Source organism: Oncorhynchus kisutch, linkage group LG12 (genome assembly GCF_002021735.2).
Source record: "Oncorhynchus kisutch isolate 150728-3 linkage group LG12, Okis_V2, whole genome shotgun sequence".
NCBI lineage: Eukaryota > Metazoa > Chordata > Actinopteri > Salmoniformes > Salmonidae > Oncorhynchus > Oncorhynchus kisutch.
The window spans coordinates 21,560,373-21,583,224 of NC_034185.2; the positions used below are offsets into that span (position 1 = coordinate 21,560,373).

At 41.8% G+C, this 22,852-nt stretch overlaps 1 protein-coding gene across 1 annotated transcript; it reads left to right on the top strand.

The window, feature by feature from the left end:
• The first annotated feature begins 11,847 nt into the window (after positions 1-11,847).
• On the top strand, positions 11,848-22,637 carry LOC109900241 (transmembrane protein 200A). The gene is made up of 2 exons (XM_020495930.2): positions 11,848-12,496; positions 20,261-22,637. The coding sequence occupies exon 2, from the start codon at positions 20,281-20,283 to the stop codon at positions 21,778-21,780; it is 1,500 nt and encodes a 499-aa protein (XP_020351519.1). The 5' UTR covers positions 11,848-12,496; positions 20,261-20,280; the 3' UTR covers positions 21,781-22,637.
• Positions 22,638-22,852: the final 215 nt, after the last annotated feature.

Consider the following 22,852-nt stretch of genomic DNA (forward strand, 5'->3'; position numbering starts at 1 on the left):
GATTTGTCAATAAACAATCCATCCACAGTGACAAACTGAAATCTTTTGACAGATAAGATCTAAACCAGGCCAGAACTTGTCCTTGTAGACCAATTTGGCTTTCCAATCTCTCCAAAAGAATGGCATGATTGATGGTGTCAAAAGCAGCACTAAGGTCTAGGCGCACAAGAACAGATGCAGGGCCTTGGTCTGATGCCATTAAAAGGTAATTTACCACCTTCACGAGTACAGTCTCAGTGCTATGTGTCACACCCTGATCTGTTTCACCTGTCCTTGTTATTGTTTCCAGGTATCGCTTGTTTTCCCCAGTGTATTTATCCCTGTGTTTCCTGTCTCTCTGTGCCAGTTTGTCTTGTATGTCCAAGTCACCCAGCATTCTACTTCTAGTCTTTCCGATTTTGACCCTTACCTGTTTCTGGACTCTGTACCTGCCTGCTTGACCATTCTGCCTGCCTTAACCTCGAACCTGCCTGCCACTCTGTACCTCCTGGACTCTGATGTGGTTTTAACCTTTTGCCTGTCCACGACCATTCTCTTGCCTACTCCTTTTTGGATTATTAAACATCTAAGACTCCAACCATCTGCTCTTGTGTCTGCATCTGGGTCTCACCTTGAGTCTAAAACCAGACTGAAGCGTTTCGTATACATTGTTTCTCTTCAGGAAGGCAGTGAGTTGCTGCGCAACAGCTTCTGCTAAAAATGTTGAGAGGAATGGGAGATTTGATATAGGCCAATCATTTTAAAATATTTTCTTGGTCAAGGTTTGGCTTTATTACTGCCACTTTTAGTGAGTTTGGTACACATCCAGTGGATAGGGAGCCGTTTATTATGTTCAACATAGGAGGGCCAAGCACAGGAAGCAGCTCTTTCAGTAGTTTAGTTGGAATTGGGTACAGTATGCAGCTTGAAGGTTTAGAGGCCATTACTATTTTCATGAATGTGTCAAGGGATATAGGATTAAACCATTTGAGTGTCTCCCTTGATCCTAGGTCCTGACAGTGTTGTGCAGACTCAGGACAACTGAGCTTTGGAGAAATACGCAGATTTAAAGAGGAGTCCGTAATTTGCTTTCTAAGGATCATGATCTTTTCATCAAAGAAGTTCATGAATTTATCACTGCTGAAGTTAGCTTTATGACAGTATCAAAAATATATTTTGGATTGTTCTTATTCTCCACAAATAAGTTGTAAAAATAGGATGATCGAGCAGCAGTGAGGGCCCTTTGATATTGTACGGTACTGTCTTTCCAAACTAGTAGGAAAATACTTCCAGTTTGCAGATTATTTGTTGCGATTGCAGATGTAATAAATTGGTGGCACGATAGTCCAGGATTATGAGGAAAAACAATATTTATTCCACGGGACAAAACTAGATCCAGAGTATGACTGTGGCAGTGAGTATGTCCAGAAACATAATAGACGGATGCCGTTGAGCCCAGGTGTCCGTTTTTGATTAACCTGGGTAAAGATCTGTCACGTTCTGACCTTTATTTATTTTGTTTTGTATTTAGTTAGTATGGTCAGGGCGTGAGTTGGGTGGGCAGTTTATGTTTGATTTTCTATGATTTGGGGATTTCTATGTTTCGGCCTAGTATGGTTCTCAATCAGAGGCAGGTGTCATTAGTTGTCTCTGATTGAGAATCATACTTAGGTAGCCTGGGTTGCACTGTTTGTTTGTGGGTGATTGTCTATGTTGATGGCTTGTTTCAGCGCAGCTCGCATTAGCTTCACGGTTGTTATTTTGTTTACTGTTTTTGTATAGTGTTTCAGTGTTCACTTTATTAAAATTCATGATGAACACATATCACGCCGCATTTTGTTCCTCCGATCCTTCTCGCCTCTCCTTTTCAGATGAAGAGGAGGATGACCGTGACAAGATCCTAACTTTACCAAGGATTAAATCAAAATAGTCTGAAAAGAAGAATGCATAAGGTAAAGATTGGGGAGAAGGGGAGAGAGAGGAGGAGGAGGAGAGGGAGAATTGTACAACTATATGGCTGAATTTGCCTGGCCCAGCCTGTCCTTATCACGTGTCTTCAAAGTTTTTCAGTGTTCTTCTCCCAATAGTGCAACACAGGAATCAGCAGCCAAATCTGACAACCTAAAGATTTAAGATTTTAATTTGATCACTCTTTTGTTGCTGAGAATTTTCCTACAAAGCAGGAAAACAAACTTGCAGGGTTATTTGAGGTTTAAAAAGGCTTTTAGGGGCAGCGGTCAAAGTTACTGCTTCGCAATGTTACGGCATCGCTACAGCCTGGGGCTATACTTGGCTCATTGCGCTCTAGCGACTCCTTGTGGCGGACTGGGCGCCTGCAGGCTGACTTCGGTCGTCGGTTGAACTGTGTTTTCTCCGACACATTGGTGCACCTGGCTTCCGGGTTAAGCAATCAGGTGTTAAGAAGCGCAGCTTGGCGAGTTCTTGGCACACCCATCCCGTTAGCGGGATAATTTTCGGCAACATCCGCTGAATTGCAGAGCGCCAAATTCAAATTAAATTACAAAAATTATTTAATTTTCACAAGTGCAATATAGGAAAACACAGGTTAGCTTTTTGTTAATCCACCTGGCGTGTCAGATTTCAAAAAAGCTTTTCGGCGAAAGCAAACCAAGCGTTTATGTAAGGACATCTCTCTCACCAGACAAAACATTACAAACAGCTAGCAGCAAAGTAGATTGGTCACGAAAGTCAGAAAAGCAATAAAATGAATCGCTTACCTTTGATGATCTTCGGATGTTTGCACTCACGAGACTCCCAGTTTCACAATAAATGTTCCATAAAGATTATTTTTATATCCAATATACCTCCATTTGGTTGGCGCGTTATGTTCAGAAATCCACAGGCTCGAGCGGTCACGACGGGGCAGACAAATTCCAAATAGTATCCGTATATTTTGTAGAAACATGTCAAACGTTTTTTATAATCAATCCTCAGGTTGTTTTTACAATAAATAATCGATAATATTTTGACCGTAGCTTTTTCAATAGGAGAGAGAGAGAGAGAAAATGTCTGCTCCAAGCTGCTCGCGCATGCAAAACTCTGCTGGCACCCACCACTGACGTGATGTGATCTTTCGCGCTCATTTTCAGAATAAAAGGCTGAAACTATGTCTAAAGACTGTTCAGACCATGTGGAAGCCATAGGGAAAGGAATCTGGTTGATATCCCTTTAAATGGAGGGGAGGCATGCAATGGAACAGGGAGCTTTCAAAATAGAAGGCACTTCCTCTTTGGATTTTTCTCAGGTTTTCACCTGCAACATCCGTTCTGTTATACTCACAGACAATATTTTGACAGTTTTGGAAACTTTAGAGTGTTTTCTATCCTAATCTGACAAATATATGCATATTTTAGTTTCTGGGCCTGAGAAATAGGCAGTTTCATTTGGGCACGTTTTTCATCCAAACATCAAAATACTGCCCCCTACACTCAAAAGGTTAAGAAGCGCAGCTTGGCGAGTCATGTTTCGGAGGACGCATGACTCGACCTTCGCCTCTCCAGAGCCCATTGGCGAGTTGCAGCAATGAGACAAGATCGTAATTGGATCGCAATTGGATATCAAGAAAAATGGGGTAACATTACAACAAAAATTGTTTTGTAATTTTCACTTGCAAATTCCAAACTTGATTAGTCATAACAAAACATGTATGAACCCCTACACAAGTGGATTATAATCCACATAATAATTCTAACGTCCTGTTACTGCGGGATTATTTTCCTGCTGTAGCAAACGGCCTAAAATTAAGATCCTACATCTGTATAGCTTTTTCAGTTGTCTCCAAGTCATCTCTGATTTATGTCAAATCACATCAGTGAAAGGGACCCAGAGTGTGCTTATTGCTGCCTACAGTTCTGTTGTCCCTTGATGATGGAGTGGATGTTCCACACGATTACCTTCCTCAGCCTGTTAGGCAGTCGCTTTGGGAGCCCCTGACCAGTGCCAGGGCAAGTCCATGCATGCATGACCAGGATAATGACAGTCAGACGTAGCCTACACGACAAGGCAAATATACTGACTGTTTTCATTGTAACCAATTTAAGAATTGTCTCTTAAATTATGATTATATTTTACACATAATCACATAATTTTACACATAAGAGTCTATTTAATTCCAGCCTAAGGCATTTGGCTCATACTCATCCATGCCTAAATATTTTATATAGTTGGTAGTTTGGTAAACGTTTAGAAAACATTTTGAAACCCACTAAACATAGATAAGACCTCATCACTTCATGATCCACACAGCAACATAATATAACTCTTTGGCACATGGTTTACTTTAAGCACTCACAATGTCTTTACATTGTAAATTCCAGGGGCAGACTATGCTTTTCAGCATCAGAGCATAAGTTTGTGTGAATCACAGCTTTCTTTGTCTGAGGTCTTAACTAACTAATGTTTTCCTGCCATGCTGCCACAGCAACCAGCATCCTCGTTACCATGGAGACACCATATCTGGTCCCCCCGAGTTTTAGATGGGCATCAATGCCATGTATGTGTGTGCATGCTTGTGTGCCTGTACAGGCAGGTGTGCATACAGTATGTGTCTAGAAATCCTTTCCACCAATCATATTTATATTTTAGAATGAAATCACAGAGATCTGCTAAAAGACAAATATCAAAGATATCTCTTATTCAGTAATGGTCTATCTTTATGTTAAACACGTCACAATGTTAATTTGTGGTGGTGACACAATGGAGCTACACAAGTGACTACTTTTCATTTCAGAGAAAGTGACATTAGAACCTGGCACAATCTCTCAGTGCCTGCCACTGCATCTGTATGGCAGTCTATTGTTCAAATGTCCTCCAGACTAAGACTGTTAAGCAATGGAAGGGCTAGAACACTGATATTTTGTGTTTTATAAGCACCATGTTTGAGGGATCAGTATTTCATGACTATTAGCTTGTTCGTGATTGAGCCAAGGTTGTTTGAATTTACGACTAACTCTAGTCGAATTAAGAATGGACTTGCCAGTAAACACTTCGATAACAGTATGGAAAGTATTACTTTTGATTAAAAATAGCCAAATTTCCATTGGAGCTCTCAAAGAGTGTGTCAGTATCTGTTACCCCAACATTTTCCAGAGAGACAGGCTAGTTCTTCTGCTGTAAACTGGAGACGACAGCGTGCTATGGAGAGTTGGTCTGTGATGGACCACAGCTTCCCCAGTTAGGTCTAGACGGCTACCCATCTTACTATATTAGCGAGATCAAATACATGTAGGCTACCCTGAAATCATGTGGTACCAGCTGGTAGTACAATGAGAAAGCTCAGTAAAAACTCTTCACTTTGAACAGGGAAAATGTGTGTTTTGTTCTTAGACTTGGAGCATCTGACATAATGCTCTGGGTGATATTTCTTATAGTGAATACATTGCTTCTTCACTGTCAACAGAATGTTTCTACATTTGTACAACCTAATGCAAACAGAATCATTGTAATTGAGGTTTGCACAATAGCAAATTAGATTTCACATCCACCAACTATACAAAATGTATGGTGCAGAGGGATTAAATCTCTTTTTGTCCTTTGCTAATTGCATTCAGCCTGTCTGTTCACCTTCTAATTCAACAGCCCTGACCTTTAGGAGTCTCCTTTATACCAAGCATTATTGAGGAAACTGGTCTCGAGCTTGACCTACTGTACAAAGAAAAGAGGGGGAGTGAAGGGAGGAGACGAAAGGGGAGGAGATGCACTCTATGGGGATATGAGGCAACTGTAGCTGGAGGAAAATGCAACATGGAGGCTAGGTTGATCATTGGTGTTTGCTCAAGTGAGTCTTCCTCAAGGCATGATCCTCATGAGTCATGCTGATCAGAACTAGTAGTAAACAGATTTGTCAGAAATGTCATTGGCTTAATTAGAAACATTTCCTGATTTGTTTTGTATAAGACAGTGAATAAAATAAAACCATGAGGATATCACATTTCATGATTAGACCTTCTGCTGCTCCAGTTTCAACTGTTCTGCCTGCGGCTATGGAACCCTTACCTGTTCACTGGACGTGTTACCTGTCCCAGACCTGCTGTTTTCAACTCTCTAGAGACAGCAGGAAGGGCTATATAAATACATTTGATTTGATTTATAATAGTATGTGGTACAGTTTATTCAACAGAGAGAACCATGCTGATACCTCCAAGAAACCACCAAGCTTTACTTCTCTGTGTTCCTCCCACTGTACAGCACTTACAGAACCTACTCATCTCTCTCCTGTATAATTACATTCAAAGGAAGGATGTGAGCCTGAAAGCTGCTTAATACAACGATTGTTGACAAGATCAGAAATAAGACCATTTTGATTCCTCGTCAAAATCCTCTGTTAAGCAGGGTGATGCACTTTCCCCTCTCCTGAACTTTTACCTCTCTGAGTCCCAATCATTTTGTTAGTGACACTTAACCTATAGGTCCCCATCCAGTTAATCTACTCCATATGATCTATAAGATAACGTGACCTGTGTTTAGTCAAGGAAAAACAAAACATGCACACTGTTTAGAGAGGTCGCGAGAAGTACTTTTCTGTTCCCAAATGGATGTTGTTGCATTTTTATCACGAGTCTGGATTATGGAACTGTAAGCATTGCATTCTATTTGGAACTGTGGAGGGCTGAATCCAGGTCGAGAATCCAGAATACTGAAAAAAATGTAAGAAATATTTCACAATTTTCTCTTAAATGGCTTTTATTCAGCATCTAATGTCTTAAATTTATCACATTCAAGACACCAGTATGTAAGCCACTATGTACATGTGAAGCATACGCAAGGAGGATGTTTACAACATGTTAATTGTGAATATTACTTGGTAATTGTAAACATTAGACCATGGTAATTGTAATGTTTGCTCAATATGCAGATAAAATGTATGACAAAATGTATTCACACACCATAACAGTCACATGCAGAATGAAACTATGTGGCATCCTAAATGATGCTATACATCCAGGGTTGGGTAGGTCACTTTCTGAATGTAATCTGTTACAGTTACTAGTTACCTGTCCAAAATTGTAATCAGTTATGTAACTTTTGGGTTACCCAAACTCAGTAACGTAAACTGATTACTTTACGTTACTTTTGGATTACTTTCCCCTTAACAGGGATCAGACGAATAAATAACACATTTAAGCTTGCACCCTTTTTCAATGCTGAATTGAATGTCATTGAGAAAACAAAGGTGTCTATCTTTTTCCCTTTTAAAAAATATTTTCTGAATTTAAAAGTAATCCAAGAAGTAATCATCTAGTTTTTCAAAAGTATTTGTAATATGATTACAAAAAACATAATTGAAGAATGGTGCTGCTTTGGAAAGCAGACAATTTACGGGCTCCTGACCAATTGTGCTATTTTGTGTATTTTTTTGCACTAATCTTACCTTTTTTGTACATCATGTTTCTGACATTGTTTCCTATGACCGAAAAGAGCTTCTGGACATCAGAACAGCTATCACTAACCTCAATTTGGACGAGGACTTCAACTTCAATGAGTCGGAGGCAAAAGACATATTGATTATCCTGGACCAGGCCGAAATCCCATTCACTTGTAGAAGGAGAAAGCGGTGCTATAGAGGCCGGCAGTCTGGCACCTTGATGAGACCACAGTGGTGAGTGAATAAATCGCCTCTACCCTCTGTTCTATTGGCAAATGTGCAATCACTGGAGAAGAAACCGGATGAGCTCTGTTCGAGACTAACCTATCAACAGGACATTAAGAACTGTAATATACTATTCTTCTCGGAGTCATGACTGTATAAGGACATGGTTGAACTGTACATTTAGCTGGTTTTCTATATATCGGCAGGACAGAGCGGCAGAGTCCGGTAAGATCAGGGGGAGGAGATGTTTGTCTCTTTGTCAACAACATCTGGAGCGTGATCATCTAATATTAAGAACATCTTGAGGTTCTGCTCGCCTTAGTTAGAATACCTCATGATAAGCTGTAGACCATAGTATTTACCAAGAGAGTTTTCATCTGTATTTTTTGTAACTGTCTATTTATTACCATAACCCGATGCTGGCACTAAGACCGCACTCAACGAGCTGTATAGGGCCATAAGCAAATTAGAAAATGTTCATCCAGAGGCGGCGCTCCTAGTGGCCGGTGATTTTAATGAAAGAAAACTGAAATCTGATCTACCTCATTTCTACCGGCATGTCACCTGTGCAACTAAAAGGGAAAAAACTCTAGATCACCTTTACTTCACATACAGAGATGCATACAAAGCTCTGCCTCGCCCTCGATTTGGAAAATTTGACCATAACTCTATCCTCCTGATTCCTGCTTACAAGCAAAAACTCAAACAGGAAGTACCAGTGACAATCTCAATATGGAAGTCGTAAAATGAAGTAGATGCTAAGCTACAGGACTTTTCCGCTAACACAAACTGGAATATGTTCCGGGATTCATCCGATGGCATTGAAGAGTTTACCACATCAGTCACCGGCTTCATTAATAAGTGCATCGACAACATCATCCCCACAGTGACCGTACGTGCATATCCCAACCAGAAGCCATGAATTACAGGCAACATCCGCACTGAGCTAAAGACTACAGCTGCTGTTTTCAAGGTGCGGGACATTAATCCAGATGCTCATAAGAAACCCGCTTAGCCCTCCGACAAACCATCAAACAGTATCAATACAGAACTAAGATAGAATCCTACCACACCGGCTCTGACACTCGTCATATTTTGCAGGGCTTGCAACCTATCACAGATTACAAAGGGAAACCTGACCGGGAGCTGCCCAGTGGCGTGAGCCTAGGGAAAGGGGATACCTAGTCAGTTGTACAACTGAATGCATTCAACTGAAATGTGTCTTCCACATTTAACCCAGCCCCTCTGAATCAGAGATGTGCAGGGTCTGCCATAATCGACATCTGCATTTTTACCTTGTCAGCTCAGGGATTCAATCCAGCAACCTTTTGGTTACAGGCTCAACACTCTAACCACTAGGCTACCTGCCACCCGGACTAGCTAAATACCTTCTATGCTAGCTTTGAGGTAAGCAACTGACATTTTCAACCTCTCCCTTACCCAGTCTATAATACTTACAGTACATATTTCAAGCAAACAACCATAGTGCTTGTTCCCAAGAACGCCAAGGTAACCTGTCTAAATGACTATCGCCCCATAGCACTCACATCTGTAGCCATGAAATGCTTTGAAAGGCTGGTCATGGTTCACATCAACACCATCATCCCAGAAACGCTGGACCAACTCCAATTCGCATACCGCCCCAACAGATCCACACACAACGCAATCTCTATTCCACTCCACACAGCCCTTTCCTTACAACAATGCCTATCCCTGCTCAGGAGGCTAAAAATATTTATCATGGGCCCTCAGATCCTCAAAAAGTTATACAGCTGCACCATTGAAAAAGTGTCACCACTTGGTATGGAAACTGCTTGGCATTTGACCGCAAGGCGCTATAGAGGGTAGTGCGTACGGCCCAGTACATCAGTGTGGCTGAAGTCTCTGCCACCCAGAACTTCTATACCAGGTTTCAGAGGAAGGCCCAAAAAATTGCCAAAGACTCCATCAACCCAAGTCATAGACGATTCGCTCTGCTACCGCACGGCAAGCAGTACCGGAGCACCAAGTCTGGGACCAAAAGGCTCCTGAACAGCTTCTACACTCAAGCCATAAGACTGCTGAACAGTTAATGAAATGGCTACCTGGACTATTTACATTGACCTCCTTTATTATTATTAGATTTATCGTAATTCTTTTGCACTGACTCTCTTGCACTGGCCCTATGCACACTAACTTACTCTACTCAGGCACTAACACAAACTACAGTGACACTCCAACACACACACACACACACTGCAGAATCTCACACACACACATGCATATTGACGCCACACACACACACACTGACTGACACATAGACATACTTTCACACTCTTCACATACGCTGCTGTTACGTTCCCCTGCACATTGACTCGGTACTGGTACTCCTTGCATATAGCCCCATTATTGTTTTTATTGTGTTACTTTCTGCTTTTTTATTTAGCCAATATTGTCCTTACCTTTTAGCTCTGCATTGTTTGGAACAAGCTCGTAAGTAAGCATTTCACTGTAAAGTTTAAAGCTGTTGTATTTGGCGCCCCCCCCCCAAAAAAAAAAAATTCTGATTTGATTACAGTTTGCTTTTTACAAGTAATCAGTTACTCCCCAACTCTGCATACATCATACACCGTCACAGATCTGGAAAAGCCTTTGAGGGATTTACTGACAGAGCTCAAGAAAAAGAACACAATGAACTTGACTCTTCTGAGCCATCAACAGAAGATAATGATCCATCAAATTGAGTTGTAAGATATCCTTGAAAAAATAGACAGACCACTTTTATTAAGATATCCCTGACACAATGCAGCAGTTTTCTGCATAAAACTGAGATACTCCTCTTCACAATGTGGTTAATTGAATATGGTTCAAGATGGTGAATTTACACACAAAGAGAGACAGTAAATATAGTGCTGTACATGTGCACATTTGTCACACGTGTCATGCAGTACATCCTAACGTATTACAGCTGGAGTGGATTCAGATCTCAGGACGTGCATGGCTGAAATCTGTTCCTCCCCCTCGCTGAGACTCACTAGTCTAGCTGCATCACGCACGTTATTAGTCAGTTATGCAGTAGGATGTGACCACAAGCAGCTGAGGCTGTCACACTTAGAAAAGTGTCCTCAGTTCGACAGAAGAGTTCCTCCCCAGTAAATTCCAAAGAAATAGGTTACATTTCTTTGGTAATCACACCCAGGCTGCGTCTCAAATGGTACTCTATTCCCTATATAATGCCTTACTTTTGATCAGGGCCCATAGAGCTCTGGTTAAAAGTAGTGCACTATGCAGGGAATAGGGTACTATTTGAGACTAAGCCCAACTCATTTCTCACATGGGCCTTGACGTAGTACACCGACCACTCCCTCTTAGAGCAATTGAAAAACCCAACCCGTCAAGGTCCCCATACGGTCAATCTCCCCATTTAGCAAGCCTTGAGAATTCCTAACAAGGATCAGATGTGTGGGGAGACAGAGAACAGGCGTAGTAGTGGGACCTTACCCAGCCTTACCCTTACTTCAACCCTTCTCAGCCTCTCAACCCCAAAGGCTGAAGTGGAACCTAACTATACTAGAAGTTGGGTTAGTCCCATTTCAAATGAGAAAATATGCCTGTTTTTTGTTGTCAGTAGCACAGGAGAGGAATGTAATATAGAAACCCAGCCACCTAAGCCCTATAGCCCATCAAGCCCCCTGTGAAAATGTTGTTTTTTGGTATCACATTGAGCCAGATATGCATTACATAAACACAGGAAATGACAGAGATGAAAAAATCTGCAACTTTCAATACTGATCTTTGGGTTTTTAACCATATAATTGCTCCTGCTAAAATAAACTACAGTTGTTTGTTTACTCCAAGGGTGCTTACACATCACCGCATGTAGGCAGTATGAACAGAGATTGTGTTTCATCTTGATTCAGTGGGAGGTATATTATCATACAGTATCTCATTATACATATGCCTAATGATTGTGTTTATAAATGCCCATCCTCATAGGACTTGGTTTAACTCAACCATTTGCATCTCCAGATTGAAAGCAACATGCAGGGAACTTACTGTAAGTTACCACATGTTTTCAATATTTGCATCAATTACTGTCTTTGCATTGGAAGCATTGGACACTATTATGATAATATTCTATTCAGATGCATTGACTTCTCCAAGCATAAATGAGTTAAATATGATTTATCTTGTTTCTTTTTTTTGTCGTCTCACTGTGCATCACTTATAGTGAAGCATCACGTGGGAGTACAAAGCTTGCCTAGTCTACCATCCCCAGTAATGCATTATTCCCGAGTTGAAGGGAACGTCTCTATCCTTGAAGATGCTGCAGAAGAGCTTTATCTACAAGCTACCGTTCCACGGAGGAATAGAAAGTGGACGTGATAATACATCTTGGTTCTACTCCAAAAGGATTATGAAGAGGACAGTGCTTTTTCCCCAGATGTGAACACTTATGCTAGCATGTTCTTCATAAGACATTTAAAAACATGTTTCTGTGCAGATTTTCTGCCAAAGCCAACTCTTAAATTAATAGGATAAACTGAAAACATATTTGATTATATTCTGGACATGAAACTGAAGTTTATGAGCCGACTGTATGTGGATCACCGGGCATCAGTGACAACACGTTGAGACGGTTAAAAGCAAAACAATAGTCATTCTCCGCGCGTCAGGCAGCTTGGAGCAGTTTACACAGCCGTGTGGCCAACAGTCCGGGTGCGCGTTTAGGAAATGGAGCGAAATAATGAACGCTTGTTTCTTTGGAAGTGTATTATTTTTCGTGTCGGCATCCGAATATAAATGTAATGGGAATACAAACAGACATAGCAAGTCAAACATGAGTGTTGAGATACATGGCTTATGTTATATTTTCCTGTGCGTAATGGACAAATAACATTAGCTACAAAGAAGCACCCTCGTTTACAGGTAAGTAACATTATTTTTTAGGAATAGTGAATTGGCCTACATGGCCTCTTCTTTAATAAAGTAAAGATGATTTGCTTGGTTCTATTTCAACCTTCATTTAAACCAACAGATGCTTTTCTCAATCGAATCCATAGACTGGGTAGTATCATGGAGCAATTGCGCTCGTATCAAATATAATTTATATCTTCTCATCACTTTGATTTCTCAACTTAAATTTTCTATCATACAACTGGCGAATTCAAAATTCCTTCTCATCGTTTTACCACAGTCTATTATTCATAGCTGTTTTAAACCATTTACTATTTATGCCCTATTCGAGCTATAGGCGTTTTTTATGAAAATGGGAAGATATCTGCAAATATTACATTGGTCTGGTGTTTTGAGATTTCACATATATCGCAGCATAGCCTGCACGCGCACATGTAGTTATGATTGATTATAATATTGTGTATTGAATTACTGTGCAAATGATTCATTTTCCTGGAACGAGCGGTCCCATAACAGCGCCCACGCACGCACACACTCGCGTCTGTCTAGAAGTTTCTGACACATTTGACTATCATCATCGTGGAGTTTTCTTGGCTACATACTTCTATACAACAGGATTTGTAATACATAACATGTTTCTTACCACAATACGTGTAATGGTAGTTGACATAGGAAAGTAGGCTGCAGTGTAACGGTTGTTACATACTTAGGATATATCAGCTCTCTCTCGCTCTCGCCTCACTCTTAGAACAACCAAGTGTCACACAATTCCATGGTATCCTCTATTCACACATTATGCACGGTGTCTGGAACAACTCCTCCCCCGACCACACCAATAATGCCCTGACCATGGTCCTACTCCTTGTCTCATCTGCCATGGCTGCAGTCAAAAAAACCTTTGCCAAAATAGCAAGGGCATTTTTCATAATATGTTCATTTTGGTTCTCAGGTTTGACCCATTCTTTCAATCTGGGAAGACAACATTTTGTTCTCAGCACTGAACATAAATGTACAGTGCCTTGCGAAAGTATTCGGCCCCCTTGAACTTTGCGACCTTTTGCCACATTTCAGGCTTCAAACATAAAGCTGTATAAAACTATATATATATAAAACTGTATTTTTTTGTGAAGAATCAACAACAAGTGGGACACAATCATGAAGTGGAACGACATTTATTGGATATTTCAAACTTTTTGAACAAATCAAAAACTGAAAAATTGGGCGTGCAAAATTATTCAGCCACTTTACTTTCAGTGCAGCAAACTCTCTCCAGAAGTTCAGTGAGGATCTCTGAATGATCCAATGTTGACCTAAATGACTAATGATGATAAATACAATCCACCTGTGTGTAATCAAGTCTCCGTATAAATTGCACCTGCACTGTGATAGTCTCAGATGTCCGTTAAAAGCGCAAAGACCATCATGAAGAACAAGGAACACACCAGGCAGGTCCGAGATACTGTTGTGAAGAAGTTTAAAGCCGGATTTGGATACAAAAAGATTTCCCAAGCTTTAAACATCCCAAGGAGCACTGTGCAAGCGATAATATTGAAATGGAAGGAGTATCAGACCACTGCAAATCTACCAAGACCTGGCCGTCCCTCTAAACTTTCAGCTCATACAAGGAGAAGACTGATCAGAGATGCAGCCAAGAGGCCCATGATCACTCTGGATGAACTGCAGAGATCTACAGCTGAGGTGGGAGACTCTGTCCATAGGACAACAATCAGTCGTATATTGCACAAATCTGGCCTTTATGGAAGAGTGGCAAGAAGAAAGCCATTTCTTAAAGATATCCATAAAAAGTGTCATTTAAAGTTTGCCACAAGCCGCCTGGGAGACATACCAAACATGTGGAAGAAGGTGCTCTGGTCAGATGAAACCAAAATTGAACTTTTTGGCAACAATGCAAAATGTTATGTTTGGCGTAAAAGCAACACAGCTCATCACCCTGAACACACTATCCCCACTGTCAAACATGGTGGTGGCAGCATCATGGTTTGGGCCTGCTTTTCTTCAGCAGGGACAGGGAAGATGGTTAAAATTGATGGGAAGATGGATGGAGCCAAATACAGGACCATTCTGGAAGAACCTGATGAAGTCTGCAAAAGACCTGAGACTGGGACGGAGATTTGTCTTCCAACAAGACAATGATCCAAAACATAAAGCAAAATCTACAATGGAATGGTTCAAAAATAAACATATCCAGGTGTTAGAATGGCCAAGTCAAAGTCCAGACCTGAATCCAATCGAGAATCTGTAGAAAGAACTGAACTGCTGTTCACAAATGCTCTCCATCCAACCTCACTGAGCTCGAGCTGTTTTGCAAGGAGGAATGGGAAAAAAATTCAGTCTCTCGATGTGCAAAACTGATAGAGACATACCCCAAGCGAATTACAGCTGTAATCGCAGCAAAAGGTGGCGCTACAAAGTATTAACTTAAGGGGGCTGAATAATTTTGCACGCCCAATTTTTCAGTTTTTGATTTGTTAAAGTTTGAAATATCCAATAAATGTCGTTCCACTTCATGATTGTGTCCCACTTGTTGTTGATTCTTCACAAAAAAATACAGTTTTATCTTTATGTTTGAAGCCTGAAATGTGGCAAAAGGTCGCAAAGTTCAAGGGGGCAGAATACTTTCGCAAAGGCACTGTATATTCACTGACAGCACCAGTCTGTTTTTCATCTATTTAGTCTTATCTTTCACTGGTCCCTATGTCTTTTCCTGTCCATTGATGTTAATCCTTATGATAGCCTCACAGGGCATCATATTCTTATTTAATTTCCTGTTTGTGTTTTTCGAAAACAGAGCAAAGCCATGGCATTCAAGAAATGTTCTGTTCTAAACACATTGTTAAAAATAAGAAAATAAAGTTGATAGGAACTTCACTATCTTCTTTATTGCTACCATCCACCCCCTGCTCATCCTGGTATTTAATAGAGAACTTTAGATAAGCCAACATCGAAAGGCTACATCGCCCACACCTGCTCACAGACCTAATGCTGGGGGTGGGTACAGGGTACGGGGCTGCAGTCAGAGGAGCAGGTCATGCAACTGTCATGCATTCGCCCAGGAGTCTCCTCTCCACCTGCAAGGGAATAATACCCTTTTCTAGATCTGAGTATTATGACATCTAGTATTTTCACCATGCAATCATGTGCATTGACCTTAAGCTAATAAGGCAGTGTCTTGAGGTATGTACTCTGATATACAGTGCTGCTTGAAAGTATGTGAACCCTACAGGGTTGGTCATTATTTTTGCTATAAAATATTAAAATAAACATAAAATCCTTATCTAATTCCCAATTTGTAATAAAGACATTCCAAGTAAATGACAGAAACAAAAATATATATTTTCAGTGTTTATTTAACAAAAGTGGTTTATTTAACAGAAACTCAGATTTTATGTGTGCCACTTCAGTCAATCGCTTGTGCCACCTCCATTATCAGTGATAACTTGGAGTAAACATCTCCTATAGCCAGTAATCAGTCTCTGACATCTATTTTGAGGGATTTTTGCCCACTCCTCCTTACAGAACTCAGCCAATTGAGTGAGGATTGAGGGGTGTCTGGCATGAACTGCCCACTTCAGGTCCTGCGACACCATCTCGATTGGATTTAGGTCAGGACTTTTTGGCCAACCCAAAACACAAATCTTATTTCTCCTGAGTCATTCTTTGGTAGATTTGCTTGACTGCTTTGGGTCGTTGTCTTGTTGGAAGACACATTTCCGGCCCAACTTTAGCTCCTTGACTGATGGCCTGACGTTCTGTTCAAGAATCTCCTGGTTTACCTCAGAATTCATGGTTCCCTTAATGATGTGGAGTCATCCAGGTCCAGAGGAGGAAAAGCAGCCCCAGATCTGGACATTCCCACCACTATGCTTGACTATTGCGATAAGGTTATTTTGGTGGTAGGCAGTGTTGGATTTTCGCCAAACATAGCGGTGTTGATTGACAAAAAATTTCAATTTTGGACTCATCGGTCCAGAGAATGGACTTCCAGAAACCTTCAAATTTGTCCAGGTGGTCTTTGGCAAAGTTAAGATGGGCAGTTTGGTTATTTTTGACAGCAGAGGCTTCTTCCTAGCAACCCTCACATGAATGGCATTTCTATTCTGTTCTTCTTATTGTTGTTGAAGCATGCACAGTTACCTGAGATGCAGCATGGGAGGTCTGCAAATCTCCAGATCTTATGTGTGGGTTGGCTTTTACCAGATTTATTGTTCTTGTGGCTCTTTTTATTTTGGAAGAGCGTCCACTTCTAGGCTGAGTTGCTGTCATGTTAAATGCTCTCCAATTGTAAATTATTTGCCTCACAGTGGACTGATGGGGCTCAAATCTTTTTTAGATGATTTTATAGCCTTTCCCAGACTGATGTGCTCTCACAACCCTCCTCCTGAAATCCTCGGAGATCTCCTTTCCTCTCAGCATGGTGTGCTTTGTGTTGACCTGGATGGGTAACACCAAACACCAAATCTCTATTTATCAGTCCCATCCAAATCTCTCCTTTGATTGGTTCATTTGGTACACAATTATTTACCCACCTGATTCCACTTACCTACTTGATTTAAACAATGCAACTTGGGGTTCACTTATTTTTTGCACCTGCACAAATACCTTTTTTATGTTTTTCTACTACATGCATGATTTTGTCTACACACCAACATATGGTATTGGTAAATATAAACCTGTTAAGTCAGATAAAAAAGACTGGATCTGATTTAAATGAAGATTTCATGGTTAAAACAAAAACATCTGTAATTGAACAAGGGATTCACATACTTTCAAGCAGCACTACATCTACAATGCCAATAGAAAGGCTGCACCTCCTTGAACTTTTTTCCCCCACATTTTGCTGCCTTAAAATGTCATCTAAAAAGCGATTGAACTCAATATTTCCCCCCTACAGATCTACTCCACATTTCAAAGTGAAAGAAAGTTATAGAACATTTTCCAAATACAAAAAAACAGAAAATCGTCTCCACCCCCCTTAATTAACACTTTGTGGAAGCAAATTTGGCAGCCATTTAAGCTGTGAATCATTTTCATTAAGATTCTTCCAACTTTGAACAACTCTTAAGCAATTTTATATCCATAGTTTAGTCAAAATTGCTTAGGTGTGTTGTGAGTATGGTGTGTAAACATGACAACTTGTCCACACTGCAGTACATCCTGTTAGTGCTGACAGAGATTGTTAATGATTCACTCAACATGCCTGTTGGTAAAGCACCATGTTACTACACATCTCTTGCCTTCAGCCTGATTGTTGGAACATTTAAGGTGTTTTATTGGATACTATGTTATTTATTTTTGCTCTTTTGGATCCCAGTATCTCTACTTGCACATCAATCACTCCAGTGTTAATGCTAAAATAATTTGTTCACTATGGCCTTATTTATTGCCTTACCTACCTAATCTTACTACATTTGCACACTGTATATAGATTTTTATATTGTGTTATTGACTGTACGTTTGCTTATCCCATGTGTAACTCTGTCGCTTTGCTTTGTCTTGGCCAAGTTGCAGTTGTAAATGAGAACTCATTCTCAACTGGCCTACCTGGTTAACTAAATGTGAAATAAAAAAACATGAGTACCCTTCTGAAATATAACATATTTCTCTTAAGGTTGGCAAATGTTGAAATATGGAAGTGTATGGCAGTCAGACCACGCATGAATGTACGGCTGACCAGAATACTGACCAGTGCTGCTTGTGCATGCTGAGGATGGATTTTACTGTAAAATAGGTAAAGACCACTTCTGAGTCATCTCCATTAAGACTGTCAATCAATTCTACAGTCTTTAATTGAAGAGCTCTTCATAAGGACTAAGTAACAGCATCTTAGTTTTAAAACCCCTTTTATGAAATTAGATCCTCCTGAGATAACAAATAAATGTCTTCTCACTGTCAACTGTGTTTATTTTCAGCAAACTTAACGTTTGTAAATATTTGGATATCAAATATCAAAATCAAAAGTAAGTCAGTATCTGGTGTGGCCACTAGCTGCATTAGGTACTGCAGTGCATCTCCTCCTCATGGACTGCACCAGATTTGCCAGTTCTTGCTGTGAGATTATACCCCACTCTTCCATCAAGGCACCTGCAAGTCCTTGGACATTTCTGTGGGGAATGGCCTTAGCCCTCACCCTCCGATCCAACAGGTCCCAGACGTGTTCAATGGGATTGAGATCTGGGTTCTTTGCTGGCCATGGCAGAACACTGACATTACTGTCTTGCAGGAAATCACACACAGAACAAGCAGTATGGCTGGTGTCATTGTCATGCTGGAGGGTCATGTCAGGATGAGCCTGCAGGAAGGGTACCACATGAGGGAGGAGGATGCCTTCCCTGTAACGCACAGCGTTGAGATTGCCTGCAATGACAAGCTCAGTCCGATGATGCTGTGACACACGGCCCCAGATCATGACGGACCCTCCACCTCCAAATCGATTCCGCTCCAGAGTACAGGCCTTGTTGTAACGCTCATTCCTTCGATGATAAATGCAAATCCGACCATCACACCTGGTGAGACAAAACCACGACACGGCAGTGAAGAGCACTTTTAGTCAGTCCTGTCTGGTCCAGCAACGGTGGGTTTGTGCCCAAAGGCAATGTTGTTGCCGGTGATATCTGGTGAGAACCTGCCTTATACAACAGGCCTACATGCCCTCAGTCCAGCCTCTCTCAGCCTATTGCGGACAGTCTGAGCACTGATGGAGGGATTGTGCATTCCTGGTGTAACACGGGCAGTTATTGCCATCCTGTACCTGTCCTGCAGGTGTAATGTTAGGATGTACCGATCCTGTGCAGGTGTTACACATTGTCTGCAACTGAGAGGACGATCAGCTGTCCATCCTGTCTCCCTGTAGCACTGCCTTAGGCGTCTCACAGTACAGACATGGCAATTTATTGCCCTGGCCACATCTGTAGTCCTCATGCCTCCTTGCAGCATGCCTAAGGCATATTCACGCAGATGAGCAGGGACCCTGGGCATCTTTCTTTTGATGTTTTTCAGAGTCAGTAGAAAGGCCTCTTTAGTGTCCTAAGTGTTCATAATTGTGACCTTAATTGCCTACTGTCTGTAAGCTGTTAGTGTCTTAATGACCGTTCCACAGGTGCATGTTCATTAAGTGTTTATGGTTCATTGAACAAGCATGGTAAATGGTATTTAAACCCTTTACAATGAAGATCTGTGAAGTTATTTGGATTTTTACAAATTATCTTTGAAAGACCGGGTCCTGAAAAAGTGACAGTTCTTTTTTTGTTGAGTTTAGATGGCGTAACTTGGACTGAGTGTGTGTGTGTGTGTGTGTGTGTGTGTGAGGGAGTGAGTGAGTGAGTGAGAGCAGAGTGACAGAGACCCACACAGCTGGAACAGAAAAGGCAGTGCTGTATTACAGTTAACTCTGGAGTCTTCTGCTCACAAACATAATGCATTTAGCCATTTCTATCATTTGGCTTCCAAAAATACCCACCTTAGTTTTTAGAGAGGAAATACAAAGAGGATTTAACACCAGATTTCCAAATGAATTGTTTCCTATGAGCTGTGACTAGAACAAATATTAAAACATTGTCATCAGTCGTAATTACCAAAGCAAGCATGAGAGCAGTTAACTGCAGATGCTGTTCCCAGCTTGATGGAGCCACCCCAAGGTCAATGGTGCTCTGCTTCTCACTGTGGGATTACCAGGAAGACAGTGCCAGCAATCAGAGAACAGACATCCCATAAACATACCAAATGCCTCTCACTCCCCCTCTCTGTTTGTCTTTACAGGGCCATAGACAGCTGTAGTGATGATTTCAGCTGGGGGAGTGATCACAGGCCATCTTGCTGCGCTGAAGAGGCAGGACTCTGCCCGCTCCCAGCACCACCTGTCCATCCAGTCCCCAGCCCCAGGAGAGATCCAGGAGAAGAGGAAGGCCAAGCGTAAAACACGGGCCGATGTGGTGGTGGTCAGGGGGAAAATCCGCCTCTACTCTGCCTCTGGGTTCTTCCTCATCCTGGGTGTGTTGATCCTGATGGTGGGCATTGCCATGGCCGTGCTGGGCTACTGGCCACACACAGATCCCCTTGTAGCGGCCAACACCAAGCTATCCACCAACGACACCAGGGTGACCCGGGAGCAGGGCGGTAAGCTGATCCAGTTTTTTGAGCAGCACCTGCACTCTGAGAAGATGAAGATGCTGGGGCCGTTCACCATGGGTATTGGTATCTTCATCTTCATCTGTGCCAATGCCATCCTGCATGAAAACAGGGACCGGGAGACCAAGGTGATCCACATGAGAGACATGTACTCCACCGTCATCGACATCCACAGCCTGCGGATCAAAGAGCACAAGTACATGAACGGGGCCTACTCAGGCCCCTATGGGGAGCATGAGGTCAGGACCTATGAGAACCAGTGTGCCTCCAAACTAGCTGCTAACACCCTGCTAGGGTTCCCCAGTATGGGGAATAATGTGAGAGTGTCATGCAGGACCAGCTCTACGGAGGACGAGGAGGGTCTTCTCAACGAGGCCAAAGGGGGGCATGGACTCGTGCCTTCGTTCTGCCGAGAGCGCTCTGGCTCCATCTTTGGCTTGCAGCATGAAGGCAGCCGCCATGAGAAGAGCAACTTGCCCAAGAGATGCCAGACCAGGTCCATCGTCTCATCCTCCATCAGCGCTTTTACCCTCCCTGTCATTAAGCTCAACAACTGTGTGATTGACGAGCCTGACATGGACAACATTACAGAGGACCTGGAGTACATGAGGGTTAGGTCCAGACCCCCCTCTATGCAGTCCCTTTCCCTGGCTGTGCCTGTCCCGGCGGACATCACCAAAGCCTACAAACCCCCTGGTATCATGCTCCTCAGGAGCAATTCGGCCACAGAGTCTCACACCGTGTCCACTCGTAGCTCTCTGTCCCCAGGTTCTGCCAGTGGGAGCTACCTGTCCCCTGGAGCAGGCCGGAAGGACTTTGGCTCCAACAACTCCCTCCACATGCTGTCTTCTCACTCCAAGTCTCTGGACCTGGATCGAAGGCCCACCACCCTGACAGTGAAGCCAGAGCAGAGGAAACATCCCAGCTGGCCCCGACTGGACCGCAGCAACAGTAAAGGCTACATGAAGCTGGAGAACAAGGAGGATCCTATGGACAGACTGCAGCTGCCCCAGGTAGCAGTCAAACGGGATTACACCAAGAAAGAGAAACTGCTCATGATCTCCAGGTCTCACAATAACCTCAGCTTTGAACATGATGAGCAGTTCATGAGCAACACTATGAAACGAGGGAGCTCGGAGACCAGGTTTTAAACTCTTACAAAGCCTGGTCCCAGATGTTTGTACTGTCTTGCAAAAATGACCATACAGATGTAGGATCTTAATTTGAGCCAGTTAGCTACAGCAGGAAATATTATTGCAGTACCAGGAAATGTGCATTATAATTAATGGACATTTTTGTAGGGGTTGATACATTTTTCAGTAGGGCAAATCAAGTCTGACATTTTAAAGTGGACATTGCTAACTTTAGAAGCCTTTTGAAACCTTGAATATACTACAAGTTTGCATTTCCTGCTCGGCAGAAAAATTATCAGCAACAAAAGAGTGATCAAATTAAGATTCGACATCTGTAGGAGTAGGCAAAACAGCACAAACAGATCTGAGACCAGACTTTAAATGGTCCGCTACTTGGACCTAATTCTAACAATGGTGTTTCTTTGTGTCACAATCATTCTGCAATACGAATCACAATTCAAGCTGTTCACTGTCAGTGTTGAATAGTTAATTGTAAGTGTGATGACGCGCTCAGGTAGTCCGTCTGTTTGCAATGAGACTAAAGAAAGAGAGGCTGTGTCACACACGGTGAGATTATTGCAGCGCAAATCAATTTGAACAAAATGTTGAAATTAGGTTCAAGGTGAACTTGAAAATACAGAAATCAATACGACTAAAATGTGGTTTGTTTTTCTCATCTTTGCATTGTTGCAACAGGCAGTTTTGTTTGTTTAAACTGGTCAGTGTATGTACCAGAGTTGGCTAGATATTTTGCTATGGAGCTTTTAATAATGTAATGTTCTCTACAAACACTGCTATTTTTTTTAAAGAAACGAGTTAACCTGTAAATGTACAGTTTACCCATTTCTCAGAATAAAATGAAGCTTTTCAGTGAGTAACATTTGTCTTTTATGAAAGCCGATGCCTTATGAAAATCCGCTATGTATTCACAGAAAGGTATGTCACCTGGCCTTAGTACATGCATTTTAAACATAATTGCACAAAGTCTGTGTCGAACAGTACAGAGTAACTCAGTTCCCGTCTGTAATTCTGATGTTCATTCCGTCCATTGAATTCTCAAGGTCAATGAACTGAGGAATTCTTCAAAAAA

Coding starts and splice junctions, on each gene's coding strand:
- LOC109900241 (XM_020495930.2), top strand. CDS start 20,281: ATGATTTCAGCTGGGGGAGTGATCACAGGCCATCTTGCTGCGCTGAAG.